Source organism: Mustelus asterias, chromosome 18 (assembly GCF_964213995.1).
Source record: "Mustelus asterias chromosome 18, sMusAst1.hap1.1, whole genome shotgun sequence".
Lineage (NCBI taxonomy): Eukaryota > Metazoa > Chordata > Chondrichthyes > Carcharhiniformes > Triakidae > Mustelus > Mustelus asterias.
Window position 1 is genome coordinate 58356752 of NC_135818.1, and position 13504 is coordinate 58370255.

The 13504-nt window shown below is 41.1% G+C and overlaps 1 protein-coding gene across 2 annotated transcripts in view; it reads left to right on the forward strand.

The window, feature by feature from the left end:
* Nucleotides 1–13504, forward strand: part of cdc42bpb (CDC42 binding protein kinase beta (DMPK-like)) — a 181123-nt gene that overhangs the window by 69301 nt on the left and 98318 nt on the right. For both annotated transcript variants that reach the window (XM_078234073.1, XM_078234074.1), the window contains exon 2: nucleotides 11943–12034. In XM_078234073.1, the coding sequence (XP_078090199.1) occupies nucleotides 11943–12034 (92 nt within the window). The remainder of the gene's footprint in view (nucleotides 1–11942; nucleotides 12035–13504) is intronic.

The window sequence follows — 13504 nt, forward strand, 5'->3', positions numbered from 1 at the left end:
TCCAGCCCCTCCTTATAGCCAGCCCAAACCATCAAGTCGCGGTAGCATCCTAGTAAATCTTTTCTGCACTCTTTCTAGTTTAATAATATCCTTTCTATAATAGGGTGACCAGAACTGTACGCAGTATTCCAAGTTGAAAAGGAGATCGATTTATCCATTTAACCAGAGAGAGATAAGATGTAAAAATGTAATGGTAATTTGGGAAACCTAAATATGGAGAGATTTGTTGTGAGGTTAGAAAGGTCACCCTATATTGCTAATGTGGTGCACCTAACAATGTGAGCATATTGTTGGAAGCAAGCTTGAATTGGAGAGGAAAGAATAGGTAGAAAGTAATTTCATAGAATCTCGACAGTGCAGAAGAAAGCCATTTGGCCCATCGAGCCTGTACTGACAATACGGCGGCACAGTGGTTAGCACCGCTCCCTCTCAGCGCCAGGGACCCAGGTTTGATTCCCAGCTTGGGTCACTGTCTGTGTGGAATTTGCACGTTCTTCCCATGTCTGTGTGGGTTTCTGCCGGGTGCTCCGGTTTCCTCCTATAGTCCGAAAGACGGCTGGTTAGGTGCACTGGCCATGCTAAATTCTCCCTCAGTATATCCGATTAGGCGCCGGAGTGTGGCGACCTGGGGATTTTCACAGTAACTTAATTGCAGTGTTAATGTACACCTACTCGTGACTGATAAATAAATGAACGTAACATAACAATCCCATCCAGGTCCTATCCCCCCGTAACTCATATTTACCCTGTTGATCCCCCAACACTCGGGGGCAACTTCGCATGGCCAATCAACTTAATCTGCACATCTTTGGAATGTGGAGGAAACCGGAGCACCTGGGGGAAACCCACGCACACACAGGGAGAATGTGCAAACTCCACATAGTCAGTCAGCCAAGGCTGGAATCGAACCTGGGTCCCTGGCGCTGTGAGGCAGCAGTGCTAACCACTGACTAGGGAAGCCTGTAATTGAAAGTGAAGTCAAAAATCTTTTTATTTTTATCAACACGCTTAGCAATAGTGGCAAGTTTTAAGACTGATATCACCAGTAGGTGATATCATGGCTTATGCCACCATGATGATCCATCGTTACAGCAGCTTGGCAACAAGCACTGACAGTGCAACGAACAACCCACAATTACACTTGATAATCACTTCATATAAACCACTGATGGCAGAACTGCCTCTGATGGATTGATCTCTTCAGCAATCAGTAAAAATGCACCAAATGAAGCTAATTCATCCCCCATGGATTTGCTACATGTCCATCATCATACGCTCTTGGAAGGATGCCGACATATAAGTACATAAATTTGTTTCCTATGTTGGTCCTGCAGAGAACGCAAGTACTTTGCATCAAAAGAGACCATACTGTATAATGTGTTCTGGTAGCAAATAATAGTTCCAGTTTCTGAAGTTAGAAACAGTAAGAAGTCTCTCAACACCAGGTTAAAGTCCAACAGGTTTATTTGGAATCACGAGCTTTCGGAGCGCTGCTCCTTCATCAGGTGAGTGTCATAGAGGTTTACAGCATGGAAACAGGCCCTTCGGTCCAACTTGTCCATGCCGCCCTTTTTTTTTAAAACCCCTAAACTAATCCCAATTGCCTGCATTTGGCCCATATCCCTCTATACCCATCGTACCCATGTAACTATCTAAATGCTTTTTGAAAGATAAAATTGTACCCACCTCTACTACTACCACTGGAAGCTTGTTCCAGACACTCCCCAACCTCTGTGTGAAAAAATTGCCCCTCTGGACACTCTTGTATCTCTCCCTTCTCACCTTAACCCTATGCCCTCTAGTTTTAGACTCCCCTACCTTTGGGAAAAGATATTGACTATCTACCTTGTCTATGCCCCTCATTCTTTTATAGACCTCTATAAGGTCACCCCTCAGCCTCCTACGCTCCAGAGAGAAAAGTCCCTGTCTATTCAGCCTATCCTCATAACTCAATCCATCAAGTCCTGGTAGCATCCTAGTAAATCTTTTCTGCACTCTCTCTAGTTTAATAATATCATTTCTATAATAGGGTGACCAGAATTGCACTCAGTATTCCAAGTGTGGCTGTACCAATGTCTGGTACAACTTCAACAAGACGTCCCAACTCCTGTATTCAATGTTCTGACCGATGAAACCAAGCATGCTGAATGCCTTCTTCACCACTCTGTCCACCTATGACTCCACTTTCAAGGAGCTATGAACATGTACTCCTAGATCTCTTTGTTCTGTAACTCTGCCCAACGCCCTACCATTAACTGAGTAAGTCCTGCCCTAGTTCAATCTATCAAAATGCATCACCTCGCATTTGTCTAAATTAAACTCCATCTGCCATTCGTCAACCCACTGGCCCAATTGATCAAGAGTGGATGAAGCTGCAGCGCTCCGACGGCTCGTGATTCCAAGTAAACCTGTTGGACCGTAACCTGGTGCTGTGAGACTTCTTACTGTGCCCACCCAAGTCCAACGCTGGCATCTCCACATTTTGAAGTTAGAAAGATCTTGAATCATGCATTGGTCTTTTTGTCCTCTGTGTTTTGTATGTTGAAGGTGAGACTGCAACAACTATTGATTGGCATATCCCCATTCATGTTCAACTCACCAGAATTTATTTGGAATGGTGCAAATTTTTCATGAAGGTTTACAACTGCGGGAGTCGTAACCCTGTCATGATTAGTTAAGATCACACCTCTTTTTCATGATTTATAGGCTTTTAGCAAATTGTTTCTTGAAGGTCAAACAAGAAAGTAGATTCTGAACTAAGAAAAGCCAATATTATTTTTTTTAAAAAGCTCTTAACTTTTTTACTCTTTTATTCCATGTTCTTTTTTTCTCCAATGTTTTACTGCATAGTTAATTGGGCAATAAGCAGTTTGTGATTTCATTCAACCTATTATCAAGGAGACTGAAAACGTAGTGTAGGAGTACACGTGTGGTAAACCTCACGCAGTGGTGATCGCTGTTGAAACTTTTGCACCACTTCTACAAACATATTAATGCTGCCGTTAAGATATGTATTTTTCCTTGACTGATTTGATAGGTGCACTGGGTTTTTCATAGTACAGAAGCTTGAGAAGCATCGGGTTCCACACAAGATTAAATTATCCCTACCTATAATTGCCATTATGAACCCTCAGTCTTGTTTTAACCTGATATTTATGCAGCTTTTAAAAAATGTTTTGATTGACACAGCATTAATAAGTGAAGAGGGTTTTCTGAGCGCTTCCTCTGCCACATTGTATTACCTCAGCGTTATTACAATTACACAGCTCTACCTTGAGACTTTTCCCTGCCTGGTTGATGCCCTGTAACTACAAAGCTGAAAAATAAATTGTTTTATTAAGAGATTCCATCTTGTGCTTCACGCCAATCCACATCCACCAACTTGCTTTGAAAACCCTGCTCATACTTTGACTGCTGTGCAAATTCCACCACAGCAGCTGAGACAATCCAAACAATCCAAAACATTCTAAAACAATCAGTATTCTAGTTAAAACAGCCCACAGCATTCTTTAAAAATGTCCATTCACTCTATCTTTCAGTGTTTACCGATTCTTTAAAAAATTCCAGGATCCAGACCTTCATCCTTGCCCAAAGCTAATTATTAGGCCATACCCTAATCTGTGTACCAAGTTATGTTGAAATCTGACCATTAGTTTTTGAGAGATGTTGTTCACAGACAAACAGACTAATAAACAGGGGCGGAATAGTGGTTAGCACTGCTGCCTCACAGTGTCAGGGACCCGGGTTCCATTCCTGGATTGGGTCACTGTCTGTGTGGAATTTGCACGTTCTCCCCGTATCTGCGTGGGTTTCCTCCGGGGGTTCCGGTTTCCTCCCACATTCTGAAAGACGTGCTGGTTAGGTGCATTGACCCGAATAAGCGCTGGAGTGTGGTGACTAGGGGAATTTCACAGTAACTTCATTGAAGTGTAAGTAAATAAATGAACAAACAAATTTTACTTTAAACACTACCTCTGCCATGTAACTACATCTAATTCCACTATCCACCTTACTACAGTTTGCACTTCTAAAGTTTATATATTAGTATCACAAGTAGGCTTACATTAACACTGCAATGAAGTTACTGTGAAAATCCCCTAGTCACCATACTCTGGCGCCTGTTCAGGTACACTGAGGGCGAATTTAGCATGGCCAATGCACCTAACCAGCACGTCTTTCGGACTGAGGAAACTGGAGCACCCGGAGGAAGCCCACGCAGACGTGGGGAGAATGTGCAAACTCCGCGCAGACAGTAACCCAAGCGAGGAATCGAACCTGGGTCTCTGGTGTTGAGAGGCAACAGTGCTAACTCCTTGTTCAAAATATTAAATGCCAACAGTGGGATAAAATTCAGTATATCAGATATTAAGCAGTCCATTTCTAAATGCAGCAAGATTTGGACAATATCCAGGTTGAGAGTGGCGAGTAATATTTGTACCACAAAAATGCTGGGTAATGACCATCTCCAACAGAACAAAATCTAACTATTGCTCCTTGACAGTCAATAGCATTCTCATCACTGAATCCCCTGCCATCAACATCCTGGGGGTTACTATTGACCAGAAACTGAACTGGACTGGCCATGTAAATAGTGTGACTGCAGTAGCTGATCAGAGGCTAGCAATCCCCAAAGCCTGTCCACCATCTACAAAGCACAGATCACAAGTGTGATGGAATACTCTCCACTTGCTTGGAGTGGGACGCAGTGGGATGGATGAGTGCAGTTCCAGAAACATTCACTCCCTTCACTATTGACAAACAGTGTGTACCATTTAAAAATGCACTGCAGGAGCACACTGAGGCTCCATAGTGAGTATCTTTCAAACCCACAACTGCTACCATCTAGAAGAACAAAGGCAACAGTCTCATTGGAACATCACCACCTGGCAGTTCACTCTGAACCCTTTACCATTCTGACTTGGAAATATATCGCTGTTCTTTCACTCTCACTGGGTCAAAATCCTGGAAACCCCTCCATAACAGTACTGTGATTCTATCTACACTACATGGACTGCAGTGGTTCAAGAAAGCAGCTCACCAGCACCTCTTTGAGGGTATTAAGAATGGATAACGAATGGTGGTCTAGCCAGTGAGGCCCATAGAATCATAGAAACCCTACAGTGCAGAAGGAGGCCATTCGGCCCATCGAGTCTGCACCGACCACAATCCCCCCCACATACCCACCCTACCCCCGCATATTTACCCACTAATCCCTCTAACCTCCGCATCTCAGGACTCTAAGGGGCAATTTTTTTAAACCTGGCCAATCAACCTAACCCGCACATCTTTGGACTGTGGGAGGAAACCGGAGCACCTGCAGGAAACCCACGCAGACACGAGGAGAATGTGCAAACTCCACACAGACAGTGACCCAAGCCGGGAATCGAACCCAGATCCCTGGAGCTGTGAAGCAGCAGTGCTAACCACTGTGCTACCGTGCCGCCCCAGATCCCATGAATGAATAAGAAGTGTTTTCACTGGAAGTAGGAGCAGAGTTCTATATTGAGCTAGGCCAGTGAGGATCCAATCAGACTTGTAACAAATTGTGGTGTTTTTATTCGCGTAGAAAATAAAAATGAAATAACTAAGTATTTTTTTAAATGGTATGAGTACAGCCAAGGCCAAGATGGTCAGCAAGATAATTAACTTTTAGATGTTCCCTTCAAGAAAGTCATTGTCACCGATGGACTTTCTATAAACTTTGCTTTGTATTTGTCATTCTGAACATCTATCAATTCACTTTCCCCTTCTTCCTATGCCATTTTAACTTTTCTCATTGTTTGGCAGCAGCTTCAGACCTACAATACTGATAATGTGTTTTTAGTGAAGTATGTTGTTTACTTTCAGCAGTGCAAGCCAAGAAACAGGGTTTTCTTAGGTTGTAAATAATCCATTCTTCAAGCAAGCTGTTTGGCTCTTATTCTTTAAATACTGAGCTGTTGATACATTTTTGTAAAGAAATACCAAGATTGGTTTTTTTAAAGTCGATCTCTGCTATTTGTGTTGTCGCTCTGAAGCTTAGGTGCAAAAACATGACATCCTCCTAAAGACTTTGTCTTGGAATTTACAGTTGTAATGACTGTGAAACTGTCAGTGTTGGCCTTCATGCTGTGCAAAACTGACAGCAATTTCTTGCGTCCATACATGTGCAATTAAATGCAGAAATCCTGAAGTTGCTACCAGTGATACCTTCCTCCTCCACAGGGTGCATTGATATAGTCTTCACAGATGCAGTGAACACAATCAGAGAATTGATTTTAACTTCAACTTTTGAACGTGGTATGCTTGCTGCAAAACCATTGAAAATGCCTTTTTGAATGAGGTATAACTAAGTTTTGGGCAATATACAAGACGTAATTAGTGCTGAACAACCTCTAAACACAGAATCCTATTAACACAAGATAAAATTGGGTGCTCTTGCCTCGATGCTCCCAATATTAATTGCCGCTGAAGTCTGCCTGTGAGCGTGCTTTACTTATGAACAGTTTTGTTGTCAATGTACCCCAGTACTTGTCCCAATGAATTTTGCTCGCAGTACAATTGCAATAACATTGATGAAAAAGTAATCCTCTGATGACATTACTAAATATCTGTCACCATACATTTCAAGTCTTGTACGAATAAATGGAAATACAACATATTTTTCAAAGGTTTGCTGAAATCTCTTTGTAAAAACAAAGCAAGTAGCCAACTTTCAGTGAAATGTTTTTTGTTCCTGCCTCACATTTTTCTGTTTCATACCATGATATGATCTGAGGTAAGCAGTGGTTTTGAGTGCCCGTTTGTTATTTTCATGGCGCATGATTATAATGGCCAGGATATTGCAAACATACTCACTTAAATGGACATGCTAACTGTTTTTCTGGTGTTTACTGGATAAATACCATAACCTCTTACCCTCTTGGCCAGAAACTAGTGCAGCAAAGCTTGTGAATGAGGAGCATGTGCCTTGGACAGTAATATCTATATTTCCGTGTTTGTGCATGTATGGATGCCAGATACTGCTGTCTGATTTACTCAATGATAGTGAGTGAATGGTATTAGCCTCCCCATAACTCTTGGTACAAAATCTGGGCCATTGCTTTAGACCACTTGAGTCTATGGTCACTTAAAACTTCCCTGTCGATTTATTATTTTTTCTTTCACTGCCTAAGGTTATCTTTATGCCGTGTACAAATCCTTATTGGAGCAGATCATCACTTTTCAATGTGTGATAAATATACAAGTCTCATGCGCGTGTTGTTCCCATTCCGTAATATTCTACATCTTCCAACTGAGAAACTGTATAGCTGGGTAGCAGAAGATTAGGTTGTATTACTCCATTGCACAGCGTGTGATGAGAAGAGCACAAATGTAAATTCACGTATGTGCTAAATGAACTCACAGGTTTAGGGTCACAAAAGGAAAGCCAATTTTGTGGAACCATTTAAGCGACTGGCCAATGAAAATCAAACTAAGGCCACAAAAGCATGCCACCAATAAAATAGATGAAATTTGTGTTCCTCGATGTTTGGATCTGCACTAGATATTGTTTTGGTTCAACTTCAGTTTTTCTATAAGGTGAACTGTGAGAATGTGATTTGATCTTTCCACAATGTTGGGGGAGCCCAGCACATCAATGCAAAAAGGCTGAAGCTTTTGCAGACATTTTCAGCCAGAAGTACTGAGTGCATGGTGCACCTCTACCTCCTGAGAGCTCCACCATCATATCTTTGGTCACTTCCTGTGATATCAAGAAACAGCTGAAGGAGACTAGATATAGCAGTGGGTACTGACAACATTCCAGCTGTAGTTTTGAAGACACGTGCTTCGAAACTAGTTATACTCTTTGCTGTCTTATAATGTTACAGCACAGGCATCTATCCAGCAATGTAGAAAATTGACCTGGGTATGGCCAGTCCACAAAAAGCAGGACAAATCCAAACCAACCATTACCAATTGTTGTGACGTTTACTCTGTCATCAATAGAGTGATGAAAGATGTTGTCAACAGTGCTATCAAATGGCCCTTAGTCAGTAACAACCTGTTCAGCGATGCTCAGTTTGGGTTCCACCAGGGCCATTCAGCACCAGACCTCAGCGTAAAGTTCTTGTCCAAACATGGACATAGGATCTAAATTCCAGAGGTGAAGTGAGAGTGAATGCCCTTGACATCAAGGTAACACTTGACAATGTAATATTAAAGAGTCCTAGCAAAATTCAAGTCTATGTGAATTGAGGAGGAAAACTCTGCATGGGTCGGTGACATACCTAGCACAAAGGAAGATTGTTACGCTTGTTGGAAGCCGATCATCTCAACTCCAAGACTTTGAGGAATTCCTTGTGATAGTGCCTTAGGCCTAGTTATCTCCAGTTGCTTCACCAATGTCCTTCCCTCCATCATAAGGTTAGAAGTGGTGCTGATCGCTGCTGATTACAGTGTTCAGTGCCATTCATAACTCCTCAGATATTGAAGCAGTCTGGGTGTGCATGCTGCAATACCTGGACAACATTCAGGCTTTGGGCTAAGTAATAACAAGACTTGCATCATTACACCTTCCTGTGGCCAGAAAATACAATTATTATTGACTTGTATTGGTATTGTCACAGGGAAAGAAAGCTCTGCTTTGAGTCACTAGTGAAAACCAATTTTTATGGTTGGCCTCAGAACCTCTGGAGGCAGAATGTTGGTTTGTTTAGTTATTCAGCTTTCTGGCATAAAGTAGAACAGGTGTGGCATTTTAGAATGAAGTATTGTTTTATGGTTGAGTTGCTGCAGCATTTTAATGATATGCATTGCCACCATTGCATAGATAGTTCTGTATCTGCTTTGCCACCTCAGCTAATATTGCACAATGTTAACAGCTAATACATTAATTGGAAGTTGTGCAATTGACCTTTATGTTGTGGTCTTAGTACAACAGCTTGCTATATCTGTTCTGGTTCATTGATACAGTGACATCTACTTTTACTTGTATTGCAAAACTCTAAGCACATTTAGTCATAACATACAAATAGAATGCCCAATTAAAATATCTAGTTTACATATTAGTGTTTTCTTTTGCACCATGTAGTTTGCCATGCCTGTTCACATTTTTAAAAGGTATGAACTTTCAAATAGCATTTGTACAGATTTTCTGTTGCTAAATTATGATAAACTAAGGCTCCATCTGCTCTCCTAGGTGGATGTAAAGGATGCCATGACACTGTTTCGAAGAGAGCAGGTATTCTGGCCAATATTTTTCTACCAATTGCACTAAAAGCAGCTTATCTGATCATTATCATATTGTTTGTGGGATCTTCCTGTGACACATTGGCTGCTGCATTTCCTATACTAAAACAGTGATCACACCTCAAAAATACTTAATTGTACATCCCAAGGTTGAGTGGCATGATGCAAATGCGTTTTTAATTATGCTGTCTGTGTACTCGTGTGTATACTTGAAGCAGGTTCAGTTTAACTCAGTAGGCTGGACTGCTGATTAGTGACGCAGAACAGCGTGGGTTCAATTCCTGTACCGGCTGAGGTTATTCACGAAGGTCCACTTCTCAACCTTGCCCCTCGCCTGAGGTCTGGTGGCACTCAGGTTAAATCACCACCAGTCAGCTTTTCCCCCTCAAAGGGCAGAGCAGCCTTTGGTCATCTGGGATTATGGCGACTTTACCTTTTATATACTTGAAGCACACAGTTCCTTAATAATTTGCATGATGCAAATTGAATGACTAAAATCATTTTTAGTAAATAGCAAACTGAATAAGCGCAACTCCTCCGAACGACTCTCTGGAACTATTTGCGGTGGAGTTTGTGAGACTGCCACAGTACAGACTCTTCCTCTGAACTTTTCCTCATAGAATCATAGAATCCTTACAGTGCAGAAGGAGGCCCAGCGAGCCTGCACTGACAACAGTCCAACTTAGGCTCTATCCCCATAACCAGACGTATTTACCCTGCTAATCCCTAAGGGGCAATTTACCATGGCCAATCAACCTAACTTGCGCATCTTTGGAGAGTGGGAGGAAACTGGAGCACCTGGAGGAAACCCACACGGGGGGAACGTGCAAACTCCACACAGACGGTCACCCGAGGCTGGAATTGAACCCGGGTTCCTGGCACTGTGAGGCAGCCATGCTAACCACTCTGTCACCATGCTGTCCTCTCTTTCACCTCTTGCCATTTTTCCCTCACTTTCAACAAGGTACATGCGCAAACACAAATGAGCAATTATAGCTTCAAAAACACATTCCATTGATTTATGTCTAAACATTTTCATTGAAAAGAATGTTCATCTATGATCAGTGTTTTTTTGATAAGTATATAAAATTGGGTTTGGAATTTTAAAAAATTTAATTTGTTTAAGTTTGTCATAATTGTTTGGTAATATCTGTTGAACATTGGTCCATTCATAAATACTGCCTTTTAAAGCCGTGAAAGCATTTGCGGAATTTTAACATTCATGCTACTAGTTATAGAAGCATAGGGCTGGATTTTCATGCTTCTGTCTGTGTTGGATGTCTGTGTTGGAATGAAGGTAGGAAGGATTTAAAAATTGGATGGGACCCAAATGCAACCATTCTGTCATGTGGGATTATTATGGTCCCAAGATAAGGTATTAGTAGCAAGCCTGCACGCAGTATGCATACTTTTGGCTACTCCATTGTGAGTATGGGCATTTTGGACCTTCCCCTCTGTAACCTTTTGTTGGTCTTTAGTGACCCTCTACTGCTCTTTAAAAGTTTCTCAATCCTCCAGCTTGCCACTGACCTTTGCAATATGGTATGCCTTAATTTTTGTCTTTATGTTGCCTTTAACTTTCTTGCTTAGCCATGGATGTTATTTTCTCTTCTTACAGTCTTTCTTCTTCTCTGGAATGTCTTTTAGTTGGGAGGAATTGAATATCTTCTCAAACAACTGCCACTGCTCATCAACAGTCCCACCTTTTAGCCTTTTTGCCCAGTCCATTAGGGCCAAGTCTGTCCTCATGCCTATGTAATTAGCTTGGCTTAACATCAGAACACTAGTGTGGGACTCGCTGAATATGAAATTCAAGCATGCAATGATCATTCTTCCCCCAAGGATCCTTTAGTACAAGATCATTAATTGATCCCACCTCGTTTCACAAATATTAAATCCAAAATAGCCTGCTCCCTGGTTGGTTTGACAACATATTGTTCCAAGAAACATTCTCTAATTCATTCTATGAACTCTTCCTCGAGACTACCCTTGCCAATTTGATTAATCCAGTCTATATGGATGTTAAAATCACCCATGATTATTGTTGTACCTTTCTTACAAGCCCGCAGTATATCCTGGTTTATACTGTATCCTACTATGGAACCACTATTAGGGAACCTATAGATTACTCCCACAAGGGATTTCTTTCCCTTTGCATTTCATTATTTCAACATTTCAAAGTCTGAGACAGATTCTACGTCTTGATCTCCAGTGTCTGTGGACAGATCAACTTTTTTTGTCTGCCTGCAAAGGCGGTGGCCCTGACTCCAGCCTGTCTCCATCACCCCACATGAAAACAGCGTGAATGGGTCCTGCTGGGCAGGCGGCAGGATCACAACTTCAGGAAATAGGCTGACTCATAATTCCTGCCTCGAGCATGAAAACCTGGGCAATAAAGTAGAATTGTAAAATCCTTACAGATGGCCATTCAGCCTGTCAAGCCGCTGCTGGCTTTCTACAACGATCATTTTAGCTACTCCCTGTCTCCTACCTTTTTCCCATTGTCTTGCATTTTTTTCCCTTTAAGATGAGCTACAGCTAATTTCATAATCTTGAAATGTGGCGGTCTGATTATTTAAAATATCTAAAGTGCTTTGTTTTTGCAGAGAATAATACTTGGAATTGTGCAAATTTTTGGCCTAATTTTCTAACGTTCCAGTGAAAGTCATAATTTAAAACAAATGTTCAAATGTATATAACCTCCCTAATTCCAACATTTTTGAACTTTACAGCGAAACCGTTCACCTCCACTGTAAAGGAACTGAGACTACACCGAGATGACTTTGAAATGTTGAAAGTCATTGGCAGAGGAGCATTTGGTGAGGTGAGCAGTCAAACAAATAATCTCTTACACTAATGAAACACTTCTTAAAATTCCAAAATGTTTTGCAAATCACCTTCCTTTGGCAATGATATGCAGCCGTTGCCTTTTGAGTTGAGTTGAATATTATGTGCAGTTTGGAATATTGATTCTTATCATCAAAATATGCTCTCTATAGTGGTTTGGGCACTTAACCTTTTCATTGTATTTCTACATACTTAATCCCCTCTTTCGAGGCAGACTCTTACCATCAATTCTCAACAAGTTTAATAAATTTATTGTATCCACTTGACAGCACTATTCTCTGGGCCAGATTGTAGATTTCAAGAAGGTTGCATGAGTTATCGTTTTGCAACACTACTTCCACAGAATTACCAGTATATGTGATACGTGACCTCCCAATGTCCAATTCTCTTTCTCAACACCCGGTTAAAGTCCAACAGGTTTATTTGGAATCGAGCTTTCAGATGATGAAGGAGCAGTGCTCCGCAAGCTCGTGATGCCAAATAAACCTGTTGGATTTTAACCAGGTTAAACTTCCGTGAGACTTCTTACTGTGCCTACCCCAGTCCAAAACCGGCATCTCCACTTCCAAAAAAGTAGTATATTGATACAGTTTTTGACCATGCTAGCTTGGTTAAACTGTACTGGAAGTGAATTCATTTTCAAACCTAATTTACTAGATTGGATAATTGTTGAAATCCAAAACATTGTTGAAATTTCAACATTTAAAATGTAATAAGAGAACAGACGAGTAAAAAAAAAAAATATTTTTGGAGGTAAAACTTTTCAATCCCAATTTATTTGATTGGGACTTGGACAAGAACCATTGTTAAGCAGAACTGGCTTAAGTTCAATATCCTCTAATGTAATTCTTATTTCCTGAACAGAGGTGGAGGACTAAAAGCCTGTCTGAGAATCAACAGGTTGCATTCCGCAATTTGTTAGACACTTCCTTAATAGGCATTGTTATGACAAGGGACAGATCAACTTTTTTACTGGCATATAACGCTGTGTAGTTGCAGTGAGTAAAGGGGTTGAAAGTAAGAATGTGATACCAGCACAAACACCGGGTGTGCAGGAAATTCTGTCACATAACCACATTGGTACTCAATCAGCTTTAATAGGGAGCTGTCACTGTACAAAGAGTCACAATTACTTTAATATTTTCCGGGTGTAACTTAAAAATGTTGACCAATGCTAACTGCTTTATCAAAATGGCTTGAATGGTCTAAAATTGTATACGACTGTGTATAGAAAGAAATACATCCAAAAACTTTTCAGGATATGATTACAAGTGCGAAAGAACAGTGAATGTGGAGTTTAGTTTCGCCAGATGAGATTAGGGCACGGTACTGCAATTTGTGCTGCACAGTGCCTTTAATTTATTTGATTTCTGTTTGCTGTTAAGAATTTACTGACTTACTTAGTGCAATACCTCTTGGTTGATTGGAGCTAGTAATATTTTAATTA